The 23,931-nt window shown below is 49.8% G+C and overlaps 1 protein-coding gene across 7 annotated transcripts; it reads right to left on the bottom strand.

Moving 5' to 3' along the window:
• Positions 1-2,972: 2,972 nt before the first annotated feature.
• Positions 2,973-23,570, bottom strand: TFAP2A (transcription factor AP-2 alpha). Of its 7 annotated transcripts, none has more exons than XM_032115741.1 (8): positions 23,422-23,570; positions 15,343-15,400; positions 14,966-15,241; positions 12,004-12,055; positions 10,116-10,347; positions 9,145-9,263; positions 6,692-6,833; positions 2,973-5,118 (listed from the first exon to the last, which is right to left on the bottom strand). In XM_032115741.1, the coding sequence occupies exons 1-8, from the start codon at positions 23,493-23,495 to the stop codon at positions 4,830-4,832; spliced, it is 1,242 nt and encodes a 413-aa protein (XP_031971632.1). In that variant the 5' UTR covers positions 23,496-23,570; the 3' UTR covers positions 2,973-4,829. The 7 variants fall into 7 exon arrangements, with proteins under 7 accessions (XP_031971632.1, XP_031971639.1, XP_031971610.1 ...); XM_032115748.1 differs by lacking the exon at positions 23,422-23,570 and adding an exon at positions 20,209-21,124; XM_032115719.1 differs by having other exon boundaries at positions 14,966-15,400; positions 23,422-23,554.
• Positions 23,571-23,931: the final 361 nt, after the last annotated feature.

Below are 23,931 nucleotides of genomic sequence, written 5' to 3'. Positions count from 1 at the left end.
GGCCCTGACAAAGCCTGAAACCGGTGTGGACTTCCAATAATTGAACAATATAAGGAAAAATCTTTAACTGGAATGAAGCAGATGTTAGCTTCATGCAGTCCCCTAACTTGATTATTCTTTGGACAGGTTAGACAAGCATTAGTGATTGATAATGATGCTAATTAACCCCTTTCCTTTCCAAAACAGTAAACCAATGCCAGCAGGATTCTGCAAACAGCACACACGAAGTGTGTACCAGTATCTGTTCAAAGTGGATCAGGGACACAACTTCATTGCCCAGTGCTCAGCAAAAACCTTATCCTGCTGACACCAAGCTGGCTCCAAATCTTCTCTAGGAGTTAACAGTTCCAGCTGCTTGCAGGGCAGAGAACAGAGACATGGCTCTTTCATGCAGAAAAGGTGCACGGGACAAAATCGAAGGCACCGTAATTCTTTTTATACTCCCAACCTTTCACGTTTGATTATGGAGTCAGTTTAAATCCCTCTGCCCTCACTAGCTGGGATGGACTTCACACTGCTCCCCATCGGAAGGGTGCTAGTTATTTCAGCTACACTTTCCTAACATGAGAGCTGAGGCTCTGGGAATCTGGTCTGGGCTGAGACATGCACGGAACAAGGAGGGAAAAGGAAGTGCACATTCTGGAATTTAAATGGGAGGTAGAAGATGAGTAAACAAACAAGGAGCTGATCTGATTATGCAGTCGAATTTATCATGGACAATAAAGAACTTGCCTTTAAATGTAAGGGTTTGGATAAATGAATACTCCTAGCAAGTGAATAAAATGTATTCAATTAACTAAAAACCTTGTGCACTTCTGAACTGAAGTGGAATCGACTGTAATTGATTTATTTGAAACCAGAGGTTAAGGACTGAATTAGCTAAGTACAACTGGGTATTTCAAGCCACTGACTTCTCAAATGTCAAATCCCTTCTATTTAAAATATTATTTCAGCTGCGGGGCATTGCTGTCCTGATGGCTGTTCCACCAGTTAAATCTCAAATTATATTAATATTTGATTTTTGGAGGGTGGGGTAAAATACGGTACAAAGAGGAGGGCTCTCCTTGTTCACGGTGAAAGAGCACCAAGCTGTATTTTGGTTCGCATGTAGGAATTAGCTTAGCGTGGCAGCAGTGGTCTAACATTCAGCCACCATTCACCCTCGTTTTCAACTGATATGGGGGAAAAAAATAACAACAGATTTTTGTTTAGTGTATAAAAGCATGACCTAGAATTTCACTGCTGCACCTCGATCACAATGTTAAAAATGCATCCAAAGAATGCTGAAGTAATTAGCACGTTTTAGTAACTGCACATTGGTCACAGCAGAAGAGGCTGAACCGAACCTAGTCTGATTTCCATTATCGCCTGTAAAATCCTTCCTTAGAAATAATAGTAATAAAGAAATCTATGCAAGGTCATTTCATTTCTGGTTTTTGGTGGCTTGATAATGCAGCAGCAGGATACTTAAAATGCGCTCTCCTAGCATGAAGTAGCTAATTATATCTTTAAAACATTATTTATTATGACCTTATAACGTTCTAGCATAAGACTGCTTTATACATTGACCAGTGTAAAACGATTATATTGGGTACAGGCTTCAAAAAAGTAACAAGCATCTGTAAATCCAGATATGAATGAATGGTATTTAATAAGATTGTTTTCGTTTAAAAATGAGTATTTATGTGTTGCTGTAGAAAGAGCAGCAATGTATTGCTGTTTATGAATGCTATTGTGCCTGAGGTTAGGATCCCCCACACAATCTGAGATGCAGCCAAGAAAAACAGCCCTGATAGACAATGCTTCACTTCACCTGCTACAATACTGTGCATTTCATTTATGTCAAGAATATGTACAGTTAGGGTTCATTCACCTCATTATTTTGTTACATCTACTTTACGGTTAACCAGTCTCTCTTGGAAATAATAACTGTTTTTTAAACAATTGCAGCTTTGCATTCAAAGGATCCACTTTCAATTTATAGAAAAAAATATTCACCATTTTTATAAACTAGCTGGCTCTCGAAAATAGAATTTAGACTCCACCAACTCTCTTTCTGCTTGGCAAGATTGATTTTACACTGCCTTCCATAAGTAGATTACCAAAGCAAAATGAAACATCTTGGGCTTTATCTAATGCTTTGCTTCACCAGCTCTACCAAACATCAAAATATATGAGTAAATGTTAATTCTTTGTGCAGCTTTATTGTAAACACCTTCCTCTTAACCTCCTCAATTTCTGCCTGAGCAAAAAGGGGAAAAAAGGGAGAGAGAGAGAGAGAGTCACGGAGGGGAGAAAAGAGAGAGAAAAATCAGCCTCCACTACCAAAATATCATCAGCACTTAAAGGAGACCCTCTCTTTAAAATGCCTTTACATTCTAAACTGCATTAAGTCTCCCTTCCTATGATATAACATAATCCAGCCTGATCCTGACTTCACCTACCCCCCAGGCCAAAGAAAATAGATTCAAACTCTGAATTCTCACATGTTTTTATAGCCCATCTTCAAGACGTACACTCAATTTTTTTAAAGCGAACTTCCCTGTTTCACAACTGGTTTCCACAAGAAGAAACTCAAGATAAAAATTTCAGTCCCTTACAAACTGACACAGCCATCTCAAAATGTCAGTCTGTGCATTCCACTAAAATACAAACCATCAATCAGAAATAATCTGTCTCCTGCAAGATTTCACTAAAGTTCACAACCATGAGATGATTTTGCTGGCATAGACTATGGAGCTTTTCTTTTTCTTGAGGGGGAGGGAGCACCCAGCTCTGATTTATCAGTACATAATTTTTTTCATAGCATTCATTTTCAGCATTTTCTCAGTCATGATTCTTTTTTAAATGTCCTTCTTGAAATGTGTGTTTTAATCTCTGCTCTCCGTTAGGACAATTACATGTACAAAATTTTATAGGCTTATAATTCTGTATGCTGTATATAAACATAAATAAAAACCTAGAGGTCAACATAAATAAAATAAAACTTTTATTTTTTAAATAAAATTATGTTTTGGTTAAAGAAAAGATAGTGTGTCATTTTTGTTAGTAGTACAGACAATTTTTTATCCAAAAGAATACATTGTGCTTTATTGTGTCATTTGTCTGAATACAGACTCAGTGGAATATCTAAATGATACCCTGCTCTGAACTCCAAGTTGAAAGTAAGTTTTTATTATACTTGAGGGAAACAATGGGTTCAGCTGCTTATTGCAAGGAGCAATTGTCAAGGGAGAGTTAAACTCAATTACTGTAACCATACTGAATAAAAAATACTGCCAAGAACAAAAATACGCCTGGGTAAAGACAGCTACTGAATAAAAAAATCGACATAAAGCGTATCAAATATTTATTTATCTGGGCAACAAAGGACTATGATACACTGATAGGCATGGAAACTACTGCCGGCACAACTCAATACAATACAACTATAACTGCTTCCAATATGGCCAGTGGAAATACAGGATACCAGGTGGTCCCAAATGTTTGAAGTTCTTTGGGAAAAAAAAAAAAAAAAAAGGAGTAAAATAAAAACAAAAGAAAGGGAGAAAGAAAAAAAAAGAGGGGGAAAAAAGGAAAGTAAAGCTAAATCTTGTTTTAAAAGACAATATTAATTTATTGCTCTGTTGGTGCTTTCGGGAGAAGGACAGTGGATGAAAATAACTTTTTTCATTTTCCACAACACATAAGGGTTGTAAAACCACTAACATGTTTAAAAACCTTGCCAGGGTCCAACATCACTTTATTTTATCTTCAATGAGAAACTAAATGTCATACTAATTATATATAAAAATTATGGTTTTTTATTTGTTCAGCTGCTTCATTGTCGCTTTTAACATGCTACAACAGGGCTAAAAAGGATGAATCCCAGAGAAAAACCCCCAAAAAACCTCTGATATCTAAATAAGTACCATGAACCACATGATGAACTAAGAGGGGAAGATTTAAAACCCACTAAACAAGAGGTAAACGAGATCACCAGATAAATAAAAAAAGGCTTAAAACAGACTCACCATATTTACAATTCCCATTAAATTACACATAAATAAATATATACATACATGAACACTGATTCCCTTATATAATAACCGTGAATCGTGTTGCAATAGAAAGTTCAAGTTGGTCGCTTTACCTTGGACAGGAAAAAGTTCTACAACTGAAGATATGACATGGAACCGCTTGTGTTTTGTGTTCAAGTTTATTCACAATACTGATAAAATGTCATCAGTCCTTTTTGCCTTTTGTATGTCTGCTGTTGCTGTTGTACTTTTTCACTTGTTTTATTTTCATTTTTAGTATGGCTACAATCTTAACTGAAGTTTATGTAAGGGAAGGTGGTGATTCAGTCCGGTGAAGCTCATAGAATTTTTAAGTATTATTTATTTCTTTTTGTTTGTTTTTTTTAAATTTTTTAATATATTTTTAGAAAAAAAAAGTCCTTTTCTTTTTTATTTTATTTTTTTGTTGGGTTTTTTTTTCTCCTTTTGTTTTATTTAAAAAAAAGTTCACAAACTCAAGACAGAACTTTTTTTCTTTGCTGGCTCCGTCCCCCTGTTCTGTTCTCTTAGGCTCCAAACTGGGGTAAAACGATGGTGGCAGTGGGAAGAGGGGGGAAACTTAAGCAGGAGCAAATGGAAATGTGGATGCTGGGAAGGGGTGTGGAGAGAGGACAGAGCAGTCCTGCAGAGTCAGAGAACAGGACTGGCAGAAGGACGCTCATTCTGTTGCTGTAGCCTGGGGTGCTGGGTGCCGGGGAGAGGGAGGAGGGAGATGAATAGATCGATGCGCTATGAGGGGGAAGGGAGAGGAGTGTGTGGGAGGGGGGATCCTCACTTTCGGTGCTTCTCCTCTTTGTCGCCGCTTTTGGTGCTGTTGTCTGTGTGGCTGTTGGGGTTGTTGCTGAGGTACATTTTGTCCATGGCCTTGAGCGCCTCAGTGAGATAGTTCTGCAGGGCAGTGACGGCAGCACACACCGCCGGGCTCCCAAAGCCGTGCGAGATGAGGTTGAAGTGGGTCAGGCAGCTCTGGATGCCCGGCTCCAAAATGGGGTTGGGCCGCGAGTTCCCCAGGGGAGATCGGTCCTGAGCCAGCAGGTCGGTGAACTCTTTACAGATCTGTCTGTAGCACAAATGGAGCAGAGAGACAGAGGGAGGGAGGGAGGGAGGGAAGGAGGGAAGGGAAGAGAGAGGGAGAGAAATGAACCATCACTGGCAGCAGCAAAGCCCGTGCATTCTCCCTGCTAGACTGCACAAGCCCCTGGATCAAGGGGGCTCCTGCTCCGGAGTGCACACACTCTCTTGCTTCTCCCCCTCCTCTCTATGCATCCTTCCCCCTAATTTTCACACTTCCCCAGCACGCACAAACCTCTTCCCTTCACCTTGCATGCACACACAACAGCACACCATAAATCACACCCTGGCCCCATCCAACACACAGGCAGACAACAGGAACAGGGAGACATATGCCTCTTGCCCCACCGCTCTCCATACCTCAGCCCTCAACACTCTCCACAAACACACATCCCTGCCCAGCCGGGATTTGGGGCACAAACACAGTTTAAAGTTCCTGAGCAGGCTTAACAGATGGGCTGTGATGTCCAAAGGTAGGTTAAGGGATTTATTCACATCTTGGAAGATCCCTTTCTTTGGAGGGAACCAGAGAGAGATGTGGGCCTCTTCCTTCACAAGGCTAAAACACACACCTGTGTGTCAGGAAGAGTGAGTGAGGGCAGAGCAGGCAATTGAGGATTTAAATTAGGGTATTCTGAAACATTTATATATGTAAATCTCTATCTCCAAATCCAAAGGGACCTTTCCACAGAGGGGAAGGCTGACGCTAACCAGCGCCTGGAAATTTCCTTCCAGGGAGGTGAGAAGGGAGGATACGAGGGCATAGTGCAGAAGATAGGTTATATCACCCACTCACTGCACAAATGGTTGGAGAAATAACGCACCTTAGCGCAAGAGAGCTCAGAGGTGTGTTGAAACAGTTTGTATTCTAAAACCTGCATTAATGTCTTCCAGCCATAAAGCAGCTCCCATCTCCTGCTTGTGTCCTCTGGCACTGTGCCCTTTGATGACACCTCCACTGGTAATTAAGGGCTACCAAACAACCCTTTTAATTTCCAGCAAACATACCAAAACAATCATTTTCTTTTCACGCACCACCTGGAAGTCTAGGCAGCCCCATCAACGATAAACTCTGCTAGCATTTTAACTGCGTACAGATTGTCATTTAAAATATATTTTTAATATCCCTGTATTTGCTAAGTAACAGAGCTGCTTAGGCAGGAAGAACCATTGCCGATTTTAATGAACTGAAATCAGTTTAATGTGCCAGTTTTATTTTACTGTCAATGGGAAGCCTCCCCCTTCTACTTCAGTTGATAAGCTAAGTGAATAGGCCCAGAAAATGTTTTGCTTTGAAGAATTACTGCTTTTCTGTAACTAAACATCCACCCTCAATTTTCACAACTCCATTCAAGGTAATCTGTGCAAACTGATTTGATGGAAACCAAGCTGGGTTGCAGAGTTCTCCTACACAGGAAGGCCAATACACACCCTCACAACTTGCAAAGCCATCAACCACTGGTTCTGCAGCAAACAAATATATTCACTAATAAAAGCCCCAAACCTGAGTTTGCCACCCTCCCTCATTTCTAAGCAACATGCCAAAAAGTTAAATGTCTTACTTTGTAGCTAGAAGCATGTTTTTTCTTGTGACTTGCTCGTTTGGATCGGAATGTTGTCGGTTGAGAAATTCAGCTACTGCTTTGGCAGGAAATTCTGTCTCACAAACATACCCAAAATCTCTAGCTAGATGCACTGCTTCTCCTGAATAGGGAGGCACGGGTGGGGATGGAAAGAAACACATGGCTCATCAGTACACATCCCACAGAGGCAAAAATCCATTTGAAAAAAACTCCAAAAAACCACTACATTCTACTTGGGCTCTTCTCAAAGGCTTGGGCATTTTCTCTTTGAAAAAGTTAGGGAAAGAAATGCTAATTACATCTTATCTTGCAGTTTTCTTTGCTTCAGTTGAAGGCAATGCAAATCTGTATTTTCATGACAATTGTTAGAAGTGAAATCTCGCATAAGAATTTTTAAAAGTTCACATTGATTAACAGATACTTTTAGACAGACAGGCTCCATCCACCTAGAATGTGCGCTTCGATTTACATCTCCATACCTATGGAGAGCCATTTATGTACATTTTATTCACAGCTATTTACTCTGAAAATGTGTTTGCCTCAGCCACATCTCTATATTCTTTTGCATTGCATCAATGATTAATATTGATCATAATTACTCCTAGAGCTCTTCTAAATAAAATGCATTAAACAGCTAAGTGTTTAAAATTTAACTTGATCGCATATAATTATATGCTCACCCCCAAACAATTAACCATGAGAATTTTAGGGTCATTCCACTGAGTCTGTCTGTTTTGTTGATTTTCAAATCTTTGGTTTTAATTTCCTGAACCAGTTGGTTTTTACTGCAGGGCTTCCTGCCATTAGCTCTAGCTCCGGAAGAACGCATGCGCCAATTAGAGCTTCAAAGCCTCAGTCCAGTGAGCTTGTTTCCATAAAATGGAGCGGATCATAAACAATAACAGTACTCTAGAAACTGCCTCATCGCTACAGGACTCAGAGCCCCAGCAATGTTTATACTATCATCTCCCCAAAATTAGCCACCATCACCAAGTTATCTGAAGATCGGGCCTCTGGTTTTGTTTTTTTTAAAAATCATTCTTTTCAAAGCCATTGTATGTGAAAGCCAAACAGAACAATAGATTACCATAAAACCTTCTCCATATTCATTAACATCACAAATAATGTTAAGCATCTACCAAATCTAGACTTTTTACAAGTTTTCCCCTCATGATTTTTTTACCACAGCGTGTCAATGCAATTGCAAAGCCTTTTCAGAAACATGAAGACGCAGTAATTTTCACGCAGTATAAATATAGTTTGTTCACTAATCCTGATGTTTAAAAAAATGATGTCTGGCATCATCGCACAGTGCTCTTTTCCCCATCTCTTTGCACATGAAACATTTTTCGCAGAATGCGAAGCAACAACAAAACAAATTTCCCCCTATACAACCAAACTTAAGCTGAACCTGGACAGCTCGGGCTGAGCTTAAAAGCACTTTACAAACTGAACCGGTCTAAAATGCAGTTGAACCCATACATAAGGGGAAAGGAGAAGGATCTATTTGCAGGCCTCAAACATACTTTGTGTCAGCCAGCGTGACACAGCCACTGCTTCAAAACTAAATGACTGCAAACTCCTGAGCTCCCTACCTCCCAGTACGGACAGCATAGGACATCCCAAGGCATTAAAAGGAAGCTGCACCTTTTCTGGCCAAAGCAAAGCAGAGGAGAATGATATAGCCAAGGGAACATGTGTTCTGAAAATGAGAACCAAAAGGGAGTGGGGGCTGGTGGTGGTGCAACTTTGAGGCTTTCAGGACGCCATTAATTCATGGCTGAGGTCAAGGATTCCCAAATTAATTCAGGAAGTAATGGTCACGCATTTCTTAAACGCAGATGTCAGAAAAGTTAAATGATTTACTGTTATGTGGCTGCAGGCTGAGAGGGAGAACAAGCTTAAAGTAGCTGCAGTTTCTGACATTTAAAATCACTTGGTTGTCCACCTGTGGCAGAAGAACAACACTGAAGTACGAGAGGCTCTGCTGCCCGTAACTTCCAACCTGATACTCAGGGGTCCCTTACGGGGCTAAGCCCACAATCCCCCTTCACAGTGATCCTTCCCGTGCTGCTCCCAATGAGATCTGCTTACTCCGTAGAGGGATTACTCATTTGAATGAGTGAGCAAGATGGGGCCCTGAAAACAGCTAGCTCGGAAACTTAAAAGCAAAGAAATGGTAGAACGCTTTGCTGAGTCTGCAGGACTCGCACAAACCCGTTTCAGTTATAACAAAAAGCAAAGACACACAATTAACCTGATCTTTTTATAAGACACAGAAAATAACACCCTTCCAAATGCCAACAAGCAGCACTGACTCTGGGAAAGCAGTAAAAAAACCCCAAACGACTCAACACCAAGTCTTCTCCCATTTGGCAAAAGCAACAGGCACATTTTCAAAACGAGCCCTCCCAGCTCTTTGAGTCACTTACCCTCCACGAGTGATGTGAGCAAGGTAACGTTAGCAGCTTTACGCCTCCCGGCTGGCAGGTTTAGTCCTATTTTGTCCAGTTTCTCCCTCAGAGATCTCCCTCCATTTTTAGACTTTGCCCTGCTCCACACAGAAAGGCGTTGAGAAATGGGGCCTGGGGGAGCACCTGCTCCTACTTTGGCTCCCACCCACACATGCCCCAACACATCGCCTTCCCATGGAGGGGAATAAAGGCACAAGGGACGGGATACATGGCTGTGGGTGGCCGAAGACCAACTGTTGCTGAAAGCTGAATCCCAGCTATAGGGATGGTGCTTTGGATGTTTCCACATCTAGAGAACAGGGGCCCTCACTAAGGTCTGGATCAGCCCCAGGGCTAATGGGGAGCTCTGAGGTGGCTGCCTGAGCTCCCAAGGTGCCATGGACACAGGCAGCTTCTCCCAGGTGTGATGGGAGGAGGCCGATTTGTATGGCCGGCAGCCTCAGACCATCACCGCCCTCACACCAAACTCTACATGGCCCATCTGTGGCTTCTCAGCAGAGCTGGACTAAGCGGGGCTGCAGAGATGGGAGCTGCCTCAATTAATCCTGAATGTTATTCCCTGCCCAGGCACTGCCTAACTGCCTGGGTGAGACCACAGGGCGCCCGCCACTAAGCCGGTCATGGGGGTGCGTGCCCGTGGGGGTGTTCACGGCCACGACGGGGGCAGGGACACGCAGGGGCCCTCACGGCGGGGCTCGGGGACCGCACGAGACCGCGCGTTGCCATGGCGACAGCGCCCGGGGCCCCTCCCGCCGCCCGGCCGCGCTGCCCCGCCAGCCGCGCGCGCCCCGCCCCCTAGCGGCGGCCGCCGCACTCCCCCCGCGCCACCGCCCCGCGTGGGCGCTCGTCCTCCTCTTTCCCTGCCTCCATCCCTCCCTCCCGCACGGCACAGCCCGGCATCCCGCCTCCCGCGTCCCCCCGCCCCTCACCTCCGGAGCACTCCGCCCAGCAGGGAGGCGTTGAGGCACTCGGGCGGCGACAGGCGTCTCTGCACTTCCGCCACCGTGACCTTGTACTTGGAGGTGGAGCTGAGCAGCGAGAGGCGGCCCGGCACCGAGCAGAAGACCTCGTTGGGGTTCACCACCCCGCCGAAGAGCGCGTCCTTGTTGATGGGGATGGAGGAGACGGCGTTGTTGTTAGACTTGGAGAGGGACACGGGGCCTGCAGGGAGGGAGGAGCAGGGAGGTGAGGGTGAGGAGCGGGCGGGGAGCCGGGGAGGGAGGAGGAAGCACCCGAGCCGCTCACTGCGGCCAGCCCCGGCCCCGCACCGCCTGCGGGGCAGCGGGGACGCAGCGGGGGCACCCCTCCCCTCTCTCGTCGGGAGGCGCAAGGAGGGAGCCGGACAACCCTCGACCCGCAGCGGGGAAATTGAAAAGAGCCCGCAGCGGCCCCCCGCAGCCCCTGTCGGGCGCCGAAGCCGCCGGGTGCCGCACGTCGGTACCGCCCGTGTCGGACGGGCAGTGCCCGGGCAGCGGCGCAGCCGGCAGGATGTGTGGCAACCCCGGGGCCCCGCCAGCGCACAAATTTAGACGTGGAAAACCCGTAACGCGGAGGAGAACCGGCACCCCAAAATATATCTTGGTCCCTGTCCGGCGGCGGCTGGCGGGGAGGTGCCCTGCCGCCGTTCGGTGCCTCAGGTCCCGGCCGCCTTCCCTTTCTGCTCTGCCTTAGCCCGCTCTGCTTGGCGGGCGCAGTCCAACCAAGCGGGGGGCTCTCTCCGTTTTGGATAGATCACTTGTGACATTAATAGCTCTGGGAAGGCTAATAGATACAACAGGAGTTAAACGAACTCTTGAGATTACTAATAAAAGAGCCAATTATCATGTCGACTTGGAAAGAGCATCTCTTAAGATTTATCCCTTGCACATCTAATTTGACGTGACAAAGGCTTTACAGGCGGGGGGTGGGGGGGTATGAAACTTCAGGTTCGCTGGCTGTACCGCGATTAGGGTTAGAGAGGAGAGTGCCTCTACTCAGCACCTCTTTCCAGTGGTGGCCTGGGGACCCAAATTCCAGGCGGCCACGCAGCCATGGCACCCCTCAGAGCAGGCAGGAGCTAGCTACACCTTCCAGCCTTCCAGTTTAACTTCAACAGCATCTCACTATACAGCATCCAAACACAAAACCCATCACTTTCCACCGTTCAAGAACCTGCTTTGCAAAATGCCTTGTGCCACCTTTCCCAATCCTTCAGTTGTGGAAGAGCGACGGGAAATGAAAATGGAGTGAAAAATGAAATAAATATTTTACACGATTTGGGTACCAGCTTCCAAGCAATCTAATTCCAAGTGAAGCAAGCGCACAAAGCCAACGAAAACCAAACCACCCTAACAACCGACAGACACCAGTTTCCAGAAACTCGACCCTTGTTCTCCACCAGTCCACCTCATCACCGGCGTGATTTAAATAAGAAAACCCGGAGGAGGGAGAACAACGATTTCACTTTCACAGCCCCGTTTACCAACAACGATTCAAATCCTCCTCTCAGCCAAATGCATGGGGCAAACCATGAAACCCAATTGTTCGCTAATGCACTAAAAGACCGGCTCGGATTTTCTAGATCATCTGCTAACATTTTTCCTCGTTAACGACAATAATAATTAAAATGCCCGGCAAACGTGGCCATTTAAGAGGGCAGGTTTTACCGCACATCGCCCGTTTTTCTTTGCTTCCAACCTTTTGGCCAACACTACATGCCAGAGGAAGGAGCGCAGGGCCGGGGGGCTGGAGGGGAGAGGGGGAGGCCGGGTAAGTCCTCCCTGCGAGCAGTCCCCAGCCTGTGACGACATGTTTGGTATGCGCAAGGAAACGGCTTACCTTTCTTAATTACAGTTTGATCTGGGATGTTAATACCGGGGTCTTCTACGTGCTGCAACAAAAGGAACAGGCAGGGATGTCAATGTACAACCACAACAAAAGGCAGGGAGGGCCGAGGTGGGATGGGGTGCGGGAGAAGTTGTGTGTCGTCTCCCCCCCCCCGCCCGCCCCCATTGCCGGGCACGGTGTAGGGAGGGAAACAACAGATCCTGCATGGAGGGAGGGAGGGAAGGGAAGAAGGAGATTTGGGGGGGGATTTCCTTTATCGAGAGGAATCCTGCATCCCTCCCAGCTCTTTCCCCGATCCCCTAGAAAAATATAATAAATCACTCACACACCCCCGGGGCCCGAGTGGCCTTAAGCTTCTGAGGGCTCCCTCCTCCCGTCCCTTCTCTCCTCCCCGGGAAGCAGCCCCGGCCCGGCCCAGCCCTTCCCCGCCGCTGCGCCCGCTCCCGCGCCCGCGGGAGGGAAAGCACAAAGGAGCGCGGACCGGCGCGGGGCCGGGGGGGTCCACGCACCCCGCGCAGCCCCGGGCTCCCCCACTATTGTCCCCTCGCAGGTTCCGCGGTCGCGGCTACAGCTGGGGTTCGCGCGGCGGAGTCACGACGTGATTAGAAAGTCAAATGAAATCATGTTTTCTAATTCCAAAAACTGACAGGCAATATAATGTCTGGCTGTGTTTACAAATTAACACCAGTGCTGCTGAGATAGAAGATTTCGCAATCGTTACAAAACCCAGGCATTACCATTTAAAAAACTATTACTTCCTTCTCTAGTCTTTGTCCAACAATAATACTGATTCTAACATTTTCCATTCTGTCTTGGATTTATGCTCCTGTTAATTGTGCCTGATCTCAATGATTCCGGGTGGATGGTACTAAGTTGCTTTATTACAGGTTTTATTATACTCAATGCTCTCATTTGTAACTTGCCTAAAGTGCTTCTGGATTTAAGTATAATTAAATTGAGAAATGTTCAGAAATGACTACTGCTGCAGTTCTTGTGTTTTAACTATATGGGGAAATATGATCCCTTTATGCATGCACCCTAAACCCATAAAGTAAATGTAGTGTGGCATAATACTTTTATTTGTGTTATTTCTACACATATTCCGTACAGGGAGGACTGTTAAGTTTAAAATCCCACAGAGATATTTATGATTAAATAATTTTCACCGTCTACTTGACTTTCTTAAATATTTAGCAGTTGTTTTTATTAAAGGTTAACTGTTGCAGGAACAGAAAAATTCGAAAAATAAGCTCCCGAGTCAGATTTCTGTAAAAGATTTTTTTTTTTAACTAGATAAAATACTCCTAAAAGATACACCCTCTTATTTTGTACTCTCTTTCATGAAGCCTGCTGATTCAGTCTTACAGAGAAAAAAAATGGTTAGGCTGGCTCAAGGATTTAAACCAGATGGCATTTGGTTTTCACGAAGTATAGCAATGCTATTAATTCATAGATCTGCAGAGGAGGCTTCCCGAATCAGCCCACTGCCATAGAGCACAACTGAGGAGAGGGAGAATTCAAGAGAACATTTTAGGTCATGTTCTTCCTACAGCAATCAGGGGCTTGCAGTCAACAAATTAGTTTATTCTTGCGATTGCCTCCATGTTATTTTATATCAAGTTTAAAGAATTGACCTGCTTTTAACGGATCCAAATTGCTTACTAAATCCTCCACTTTGGAAAACGTATGCGTTTATTGCAAAACTGCTAAACACAACCAGCAATTTTCTGTGGCTAATTTAGCCAGATGAGGGCTGTAATAAATTCACTATTTTCCCCGAGTATAATTTACAAAAGATTTCAAAATGACCCCCAAAAATAGGTAAGTTCATCTGAACATTATCCTTGCAACACGAAACTGTACTCATTAAACTGTCAGCAAATATATTGTTGTAATATTTGATCCTGTAATTTGGGATGGCATTTCGGCAAAAATCACATCCAGATACCGCAGTTCCCTCCTCCTCTTTCCTCCTGCAAGTCAAGCAGCTTCACTCCCTCAGCATGAGCTCTGTGGGCTTTAATAAATTTATTGCCATGTTCTAATTCCATTTTTGGGGAGAAATCCAGAAAGATGAACTTTGATCACAACCTATCGTGTTGCATAAGACCACTTTCCTAACTGAACAATAGCCCTGGCTTGCTTTGTAAGTAGCCTGTGCACTAATGTCATGCTTAATTAGAAATCATTTTTAAAGTGTGTACTCATCGATAACAGAATTAGGTCCCCCAAATAATACATCCTCCAATAGGCTCCCAACATTTAATTTAATATAGGGTGTAGCAGGTCTGACTCGAATTCGATAACCTATAGGTAATGATTTATGAGGTCATCCCTTTGCACCGCTACTAAAAGAAGGAGGCAGCATTTTACTATACCTCTTCCCTGATTTGTCAATTAATTCCTTTAGAGAAGATGATCTGCCCATACCCTCTTATAACTTTGGATGTGGTTATCCCATATGCCAATCCTGTAATCATGGGAAACCAATTTTTCCTTCTTGGGCCACTTTACCCCACTTTTCCCCCATCCCCCCTTTACATTTGTGAGATCTCGTTAAATGTCCTCACAGGCATTTCAGACTCATGTCTTTCCCAAGGCAGTAAGAAATCCCCAAATCCACGGCCCTGTGGTGATATTATATATTCTTCCAATCGTAACAGCTTATTGTCATTGAGAAGGAAAGATATTGTTAACGATGACAGTAATTTGATTTATTTATATTTTAGTGGGCAAGTTAGCAGGGAGGCGTCGCACAGGGACGAGCTGTGAGAACCTTTTGTTCTAGGTGGGGGTTTCACTTTTCCCTGGGGGGGGTAGTTCTCTTCTTCCCTCCCTCTCTTTTTTTTTGGGGGGGGGGGGGGGGGTTGGTTCCCCTCCCTCCCTCTACCCCCGACGTTGAGCTCCGGCGTTAAGAGGGAGGAGTGGGCCCTGGGGCGGCCCCTTGGCTTACCGGCACGTCCTCGATGGCGTGGGGGATGGAGTGGAGGGGCAGGTCGGCCAGCCCCGAGCCCAGCCCGTGCGGGGCGTGCAGCAGGTCGTCGTGCCGCCGGTAGTCCCTGCGTGGGTCGAGCCCCGAGAGCTGGTGGGGCAAGCCCCGGTGCGTGTGGAGCAGCCCCGTCTCCTGGCTCTGCCTCTGTCCCGGCCATCCTGGATGCTGGGGCTGTGGCTGGGCATGGAGGGGGTTGAGGCTGTACGGGTCGTTCACGTGGGAGTAGGGGTCCTGAGACTGGGGGTAGATGGGCTGGTAAGGGGGGGGAAAGTAAGGGGGCTGGAAGTCGGCGTTGGGGGTGTGGGAGAGCGGTGGGGCGCTGGTGTAGGGAGACTGACCCACGGTCCCCAACTGGGGTAGCCGGGCTGTCCCGTTGCTGGTACTGTCGTGGCGCTCCTGAGGTGGGGAGCGGGAGCGGGGGGGCGTTGGAGGGTGGAGGGGGGTAGAGGAGGGGGAGGAGGGGGAGGGGAAAGAAGAAAAGAAAAACAAAGATAATATCAAACTGATTCCCCTCAAAATCGGCTTGAAAATTTCATCTATAGGGCAATGATGGGCAAATCATCGTCTCCGAGGCAGAGAAAAGCAGATCTGGAGATCTCTCTGCCTCTGATTTCCCTTCCCAAATAATTAAGGGGCAGTCTCGCTTTTTAAAAAACAATAATAACGGCAATAATGATAACAGCAATAATAGCAATAATTACAACAGGACTGCTTATAAAAATTAATAAAACATTGCGGCGGTACAGGGTGGATTCACAACAGATCGCGCCCCTGCATTTCAGGAGCAGGTATTTCCCACAAATAAAAAGAATAATTCACAAGCGGGCATTATTGAAATAATAATTCTGCCACAACCCAAAATCCTTCCTCTGGCCCTTAACAGAACCGAGATAAATACTGTCGCTGAGATTACCGATCGCGTCCCAAGAAAACCCTGCAAAATCCAAGCCCACTGCCATTTTGTTACCAGAAGACGCCGAAATAGGCTCCAAACAAACCGGTCGTTCCCCCCAAGAGTTTTAGAAATGTTTCGGAGCGAAAGCACTGCCGTGGTCCCCCACCTACGGGGAGAGCCGTCCCGATGCCCGACCGAACCCCGGGCTCGCCAGCGCGCGATTTCGGAGCGCAGCGGGCAGCGGCGGCCCGGCCGCCGGGGAAGCGGAGGAATGCGGCAGGCAGCCGGGGGAAGCGCCGCCGCCCCGACGGGCGAGCGGCACCGGAATGAGCCCGGGCGTTTCGGCACGGCTCCGCCGGCTCTCGAGGCCGGGCAGATGAGCCCACATGAACGTCTGGGGAAAAAGGAATGGCCTCCACGGAGGAGGATTCGAAGGAAAGAACCACGATCCCGAAAAAGGGAAACGAGAAAGCGAAAATATTACGTTTTGCAGGTGGCAAGGTGAAGGAATCGAAGCGGTAGGGTCCAAGCAAAGCCTTTTGCCGTTCGCTCAAAGCAGACCAAAAAAAAAAAAAAAAAAAAAAGAAAAGGGGGGGGAGGGGGAGGGAAGAAAAGAAAAATAAAGAGAGAAGGGGGAAAATGTAAACCACCGAATTTATAAAAATGAAGGAAAGGAAAAAAGCCCTCTCCGGAAAGCTGGGTGCGAAACCCCCACTGCCACCGCCGACAACAATAGCAACACCCAGCGCGCACCGAACCCCCTCCGAGAGAAACGTGAAGCAACTCACCATAGCCGAAAAACTGTGCACTAACATCTGCGAAGAGTCGGGGGTTACAAGTCAAGGTAGAAAAAATAACGAAAAGGCAGAGGAAAGGGACCGGCGAAACGCGCAGCCCCCAGCGGAGCCCCGCGGGTGCGGGCGCGGCGCGGGCGCGGAGGGAGCGCGGCCGGAGCCCGGCGCTAGGCGCGGGCGGCAGGACCGGGGCGCCGGGGCTGCTCCTGCACCGCGGGCGCGCCACGATAATCCATCAGAACTTGCACCGATCTCTGCTGCCCTTCATCGAGTGTTCCCAAGGCGAGCTCTCTATCCTGGCGCGGTGTGAGGAGTCAAAGTTGGTTTCTTTTTTTCTTTTTTTTTGTTTTGGTTTTTTGTTTGTCTGTTTTGCGCTTTTTTTTTCTTTTTTTTTTTTTTTTAGCGTGTGTGTGTTTGTTTCTTAATCCTTTTTTTTCCTCTGACTCTTTTCTTTCTTTTTCTCCTTTGACTTAGCTGCTGCTTCACTTGAGCTCCTAATAACAGATCTGCTGCCTTCCTGGAGACTCCTAATAGCAGATATTCATGACTATTAATATTACACGAACACTTAATAAGGGAAGAATGGCTGGAAATCGAGCGTGAAGCGAGAAGGCAACTCAAGGCAGAGCCTGTTCTAAATGACGTCCATTGAATGAAGAATCAGTGTATCTAATCAGAGATGGGGGAGAGGGAGAGGGAGAGAGAGACAAAAAGGGAGAGAGAGGGAGCGGGAGAGAGAGAGGGGGCACATGCTGCTGCGTCTGACGAATCACAGGAAAGGGGCAACATTTTAAAAGGTTGCAGGGCATGCAAAAGTGAAAGAGAAAGAGATCCGGAGAGAGGGAGAGGGTGGGAGCCAGGAGGGGGGTGCAGAAGGGGGGTGTGGGGGGGGAGTGGGAGAGACGGGCAGGAGAGAGGGGAGGGGGCGCGGGATCTCCCCCCTTCCTTCCTCACCTTCGCTTCGCTTCCCTTCCCTTCCCCCCGGCTACCGCCTCCCCATGTCCCCAGCCCCGCAGTCCTTCGCGGGCGCACCTCGGGCTGCGGCTGCTGCGCGTAGCCGGCCTCAAAGCCCAGGGAGAAGAGCGGCTGCTCGCTTCCCGCTTGGTTCTTGCTGCCCTCGGCCGCACCGCCGCCGCCTTTGCGCGGGGTGGGCTCCGCGGGCCCGCCCGCCGCCGCCGCCCCGTCCATGCCTCGACGGCGCCCCGCCGAGGGGCTCCCCTCGCCGCTGCCCCCGCGGCGGCCGCCCCGTGCCGCCGAGCCGGCTCGCCTCCGTGCCCCGCGTCCCGGAAACCGGCTGGGAAAGTTTTTTTGGGTGTCTCCCCCTCTGGGTGTCAGCCCTCCTCCTCCTCCTCCTCCTCCTCCTCCGGTTCGAGCCCAACGCCGAGACCAGCGGGCGCCCGGGGCGGGGGGGCTGGGGAGCCCAAGGAGCATCCGCCGGGCTCCCCGCGGCCCCCCTCTAGGAGGATCCGGGAAGAGACGGGGGAAAAAGGCAGGAGGCAGCAAGGCGGGGAGGGAAGGAGGGCGGGAGGGACGCGGGGGGGAGCGGGAGCCGGGAAAAGAGGCAAGGCGAGCGCTTCTCCCGGCCCAGACAAGCCGGGGCTCCGGCGCAACCCGTCGGACTGGCTGTGCAACTCCCAAACAACTCCCTTAAAACAGGCACCGCTCCGCTCGCCGCCGCCGCTGCCCCGCCGCAGCCGCCGCGCCGCCGGCGCCCGGCCCCACGCTCCGCCCGCCCGCCCCGACCCCCCGGCGCTCCGGCCGCCCCGGGCGCTGAGCGCGGCTGGCCGAGCTTTCATGCCTTTTTTCTGGGTTTATTTCTGCTTATCTTTTTTTCTTTTTCATTCCTTTGTTTTTTTCTTTTTTTTTTTTTTCAATTTTCAAGGCAAGTCCTACCCCCGGCACGGTACAGCCACCCTCTTTTCTATCCTCTCTAAAAGTGTCCTCGCACCCGAGGTAAACACGGAGAGCCAACCCTACACGTACGCACAAAATCCGGCGGGTTCGAGGAGCGGCTGGTGCTCCCTCCGTGTTTGGTAACACCTCGGTGCGAAGTCCCATTAACGCAAGGCAACAAAAACCATTTGCGATGAAATCCACACGCTCGCACGTGTGGAAACTGGAAGACCGGTCCTGAGGGGAGGGAGGGGAAAGAGGAACGCTTTCCACCCGAAATGCAGCTGAGGAATATGTGACTTTTTTTCCGGGTTGTATAAAAAATTAAAAAAAAAAAAAAACCAACAACCAAAACAGAAACAAAAAAAACCGACCCACCCAACCAAAAATAATAATTATAAAAACCCTAAACAGCCCACAAACTCCAACATCCCTGACACCTCATTCATAGAAATCAAGCACCCGCCAACGAGCGGTTCTAAAAGCTCAGCTCTCGCATCGGGAGACAGCTTCATCTCAAACTCCTCGATCCGGGACTAGATCACCAAGTCACTTAGTCGGCGCTGAGCCTGCCGAGTCCTCGGTCCCTTTCCTAAACTACAGCATCGCCCAAAACAGCGTCAGGTCGGACGGGAGAGTGCCCCCTTCGACCCAGAGATGCATGTCGGCTAGGCTCCGCCGAGGCTGAGGGGATCTTCCCGCGTGGGTCACGACCAAATAACAGCGTTCACTTGCAAAGTAGAGTCTTTTATTGCGCGGTTTGAACGCACTGCACAGGCAACTTTTTCGAAACGGGTGACAACAGTATTCGTTGGTTTGAGACTAGGCATGGGTCCTGGGCATCACTCTTCTTTTTCCTCTTCTTCTCCTTTTGTCAGATTAAAAGACACTCGCCTCTTTCTAAAAATATGGATGCACACACAGACACAGAGAGAGATGCGCGCACACAATCTGTGCTGAACGGCTCCAAAACCGAATGAGGTGGATTTAATTTTTTTTTTCCCAAGCGATTAAATTACTATATCTCAAACCCGTGGGAATGTGGCCCTGAAAATTTGGAGGCTGGGGGAACACTGCTCCCAAACCCGTGATTTCAGTTAGGCAGCTGACCCCTGTAAATTTGTGCAGCTCGGTATAATGAACCCGCAGATATATCGAAAAGGCTGCATTTAAGCGTCGGTCCTGAGCCAATTTATTGGGATGCCTCGGGTACCTAGAGAGCAAGAATGATTCTCTTCCCTTTGTCTCTTTGCCTTTTCATTCATTCATCTGTCCATTCATTCAGCCAGCCGCCTATCCATCCATCCATCCATCCATCCATCCATCCATATGGATGAGTGTAGCATCCTACAAGAGCCTTATCTATGGAGGATCTACCTATAGACCAGGCTGCTTCTGGATCCTGTTTGCCTTTCCTCATACACTTCCGACAAAGCCGTGTTTCCACGAGCCCCGAAGTTCCTGGGGAAGGACCCCAGCCCCCTCCGGCTGCAGGACCGCAAGGAAGCCTGACGACGGAGTAGAAGTTTTCCTAAACGAAATTGAGAGACGGAGGGATGCTGAGGGCTCCCACTTGCAGCTGTGGGGCCGGGGCTCTGCCCGGGCCCGGGGGAAGCGCTTACCTCACATTCCTCATACTTGATATTATCCGTCAGTTTCCAAAGCATTTTCATGGATTGGCGTGAGAGAGAGGATTTGGTTCTCCCTGCCTTGCCTCTCCCTACGGTGGCGGTGCCGGGCGGCGTGGGGAGCGCGGCTGGCGGAGGCTCGGCAGCGCTCCCGTCCGCGCTCGGAGATCTCCCTCTAATGGTGGAAACTTTTCCCTTTTCCAGCTCTTTACCCACAGTCTAATCGCCTCATTAGCATATCAACAACAGCCCAATTGCTCGCCAGCACAACAACCTGCAGCGATGGACACAGGTAGAAGGGACCCACGAGCAAAAAAAAAAAAAAAAAAAAAAAATTAACAACAACAAAAGCTTTCTTCGACCTGCCGAGCCCCGGCGCGGGGGAGTCAGAGGGCCCTGCCTGTCTGCCTCCGAGCCTCGGCCTGCCAGAGGGGAGGAAAGTGGCCAGCGAAATCAAAGAGGCTACCGTCCGATCTGCAGAGAGTTTAGGGCCAGCCATGAAGCCACCCCATGGCATTTATCTCTCCCCCACCCACTTTTTTTCCTTTTTTTTTTTTTTTTTCCGCGGGGATTAAAGAAAGCAAAGCAAGGAGAAACGACACTCGAGTCCTGCTCGAACGAGGTTATTGTCTGCGGAGGCTTCTGTTGCCCTCTGGATTTGGCTTTTTTTTGTGGATATTTTAAAAGCGTCTTTCCTTCGCTACCTATTTTTTTTTTTTTCTTCTCGGCTCGGTTGGCTATTGGTCTTCAAAAAAAACACCACCCCAAACAAATCCAGCATTATCTCCCAAATAGAAGTGGGCGAGCGGTAAATTGAATGTAGCAGGAGCCAAAAAGTCTTTTGCAAGCACTTGAGCAAAAGGACAAAACAATGACCACAATAAAAGTTTGATACTTTCTTAGGTGGAGCGCTTCATTTGCTTAACAATATGCTGCTAAGAGAGCGCTCAGGCCGCCCTCCTGGGGGACTGCTTCTCCACCCTTCCCCTCTTTTATTTCCCCGAGTGCCCAGCCTTGCTCCATCCACAGAAGGCTTCGTTTTTCCCGTTTTTCTTCCCACACCCCCCCCCCCCCCCCGCCCCCCGGGTGATCTCTCGCTGCTCCGAAGGGCGAGGCATTCCCCTCTCCGTGGGGCTGGTGTGTCGGGCCTGGCGCAGCTCCCCACGCTAGCCGTGTCCCCAGGCGTCCCCAGGAGCCGGGCATCCCCATGGCTCCCTGTACACCTGGCTGCCCTGCTGCTCACCGAAACTTCCTTTTGCCGACGGCAAAACCTGCCTTGTCGGCCTGGAAGACCCTCCCGGGGCCACCCTCCCACCCCCGCCCTCGACGTCGGAGGAAAATTTACTGCCTCTGGGAGCAAATGGCCCCTGCACTCCGATGGGGAGCCGCAGTGGGCCCTCAGGGGCCCGGCCCACATGTCGCCACGCCGGGAAGGGTGGCAAAGCCTCCGGGCTCCCGGGACTGCTCCTTCACACACGCAAACATCCATGTCCCCAAAACGGATTTTTTTCTTTTTTCCTTTCCCCTTCTCCCCTCCTCCACCATACTCCCACCTCCGATGCTCTTTTTCACCAGCGCTTTTGTCTGCCCCTGGCAGGAGAGTAAATTGTTTTTTTTACTCCCATTGAGGTTCAAATAGAGCTGGCATATTAAGCCTAGTTAATGCCCCGGGGGGGTGGGGGGAGTGCTGGAGATGAGAAAAAGAGGAGGGAAGGGGGTTGACGAAGGGGCCCATCGCCCCTTAGCGCCGTCCTGTCTGAACCGGGGCGGTCGGGAAAGCCTCCCACCCGGGACAGCCTCCCACCTGCGGCTGCTCGGGACTCCCGTGGGCCAAAGGCCTGACCCTTTTGCCTTCTCTCGCCAGGCCCGGGCCGGTGAAGCGCAGCGTTGCGAGGGGAGGGGGCGGTTTTCCCCGAGAGATCCACACGGGGCAGCGGGAGGCGGGTCCGCGCGGCCCGGCCCCTCCGGCCAGGAGCGGCGAGGGGGGCCCCACAGCGCCGGGGAGAAGGACCAAAAAAGGCTCGGGTGTAAGGAAAAGTCGGGAATAGATTTCAAGGCCGATAACCCATAAATACGATTGTGCAAGAATTGATTTCAGTGAAAGAAAAGAGAATCTTCTTTTGATCACTTCCTCGCACCGGTCTGATAAAAAGATGTTAGCAGATGTAAAAATAAATTAAATATTTTTGTTTACTTTTTTTTTCCCCACCTTTTTTGTTTTTCTTGGGTTTTTTTAGACGACTTGCTGCTACCCTAAAGAAATAAAAAATAAGGTCGTCTGGGGAAAGACTTAGTCGAGAGATTTGAAAAGTTGGGAGCAGAAAAAGAAACTCGGCTCCCATCTGGAACTGGACTGTCCTGGGGAAGAAGTAAATTTTCAGAAAGTCCATTTTTCCAAGAAAATCCCGTGCTTGAACAGGACGGCGCATCTTTCCTTTCATTAGTCGGCAAACCGCGGTCATCCGGCCCGAGCGGACGGGCATCACGGCGCTGCAGGGTTTTTCAAGCGTGTCCCGGTTTGGGAGCCTCCGTAACTCCACACGTGTAGTCTCGGCCCCGGTGCTTGTGGGTCCTCTCGGGTCCGTGGAGCCGGGCGAGGCCCCGGCGGGCCGCGTGTTCCCCGCCTGGCCTCTTTCTCTGGTGGGCTCTGCTTTTCCCTTCACCTCATCCCCGCGGGTGTGCTTTCCACGGGCGCCCCCGGCGCATCTACTGCCGGGTGGGAGCCGGCAGCGTTATTTTTCCATGGGACAGGCTGGGGTGGGAGCTCATAGAGAGGTTTCAGCTCCCGCGACACGTCCCCGATGCGCGGCGGGTCACGCCGGAGGCTGCGGGCCCTGCCCCGCGTGGGGTCCCGCCGCGTTCCGTGGGCAGCCCCCGGGCTCCGCGGCGGGCCGGCCGCCGCCAGCCCCGGGCACAGGGACGCCGGGCGGGCACACACCGCCCTCGGCCGGCCCACGCTGTCGGGGTCGTGTCACCCGCGGCGGCGGCGGAGCAGCCCTCGCCCCTCTCGACCCCAGTCCACCGCTCTCTACCTGTTGCACTCGGGCCTCACGAGTGGCCGCGGGCAGCCCCCAGCACCGAGAGCCGCAAAACACCCAACCCCAGCGTCAGGCTCGCTCCCACTCCCTCCGGGCCCGTCACCTTTCTCACTCCTGCCTCCCGTCCCAAAATAACAATAAACCCCCCCAGGGCAGAGGGTCACCTTACCTGCCAGTCCCCCATCTTGGCAAGGAGAGACATCCTGGCTGCGGGCTCCGAGTCCCCAGGTCCCTGCTGGTCATGGACTGCGAGGGCAAGCCACTCGCCTGGGACGCCTGTGGGTAAATCCTCCCCTTACCTGCGCCGGGACTCTCTCACCTGGCCATAAAGAGCTGGGTGCTCCCTGCCCGCGCCTGCGCGCTGCCTCCGCGCTGCCTGCGCGCTGCCCCCCGCCACCGCGCTCCCACCGCGCCCGCCCGGCCCCGCTGCTCCCGGGGAGACGGCGGCGGTGCCCCCCGGAAGGCTCCCGAGCGTGCCCTGGGCATCCTGCAGCCGCCGGACGCCTGCCCGCTTCGCCATGGTGCCGTGTCCCGGCGCTCCCCCCACCCCGAGCAGAGGGCAACTCTGTCTCTGTCCGCCCGGGTGCCCGCCCGCGGCCAGGGGGGGGCGGACGAGGCCCCCGAGCTTCACCTTCCCCCGGGGGGCCAGTAGGTTACCTCGGGGACAAGTTGTCAAGGA

This window comes from Corvus moneduloides, chromosome 1, assembly GCF_009650955.1.
Source record: "Corvus moneduloides isolate bCorMon1 chromosome 1, bCorMon1.pri, whole genome shotgun sequence".
NCBI lineage: Eukaryota > Metazoa > Chordata > Aves > Passeriformes > Corvidae > Corvus > Corvus moneduloides.
This window is presented reverse-complemented; position numbering and strand designations above follow the sequence as displayed.

Bases quoted from the DNA above. Each gene is read 5' to 3' on its own strand.
- TFAP2A (XM_032115692.1), bottom strand. From the start codon at position 18,124: ATGCTCCTTGGGCTCCCCAGCCCCCCCGCCCCGGGCGCCCGCTGGTCT. The intron at 10,348-12,003 runs GTAAGCCGTTTC...CCCTCCCTGCAG, and splicing joins TCAAACTGTAATTAAGAAAG to GCCCCGTGTCCCTCTCCAAG. The intron at 9,264-10,115 runs GTGAGGGGCGGG...TGTGTGGAGCAG, and splicing joins CTGGGCGGAGTGCTCCGGAG to GGCAAAGTCTAAAAATGGAG.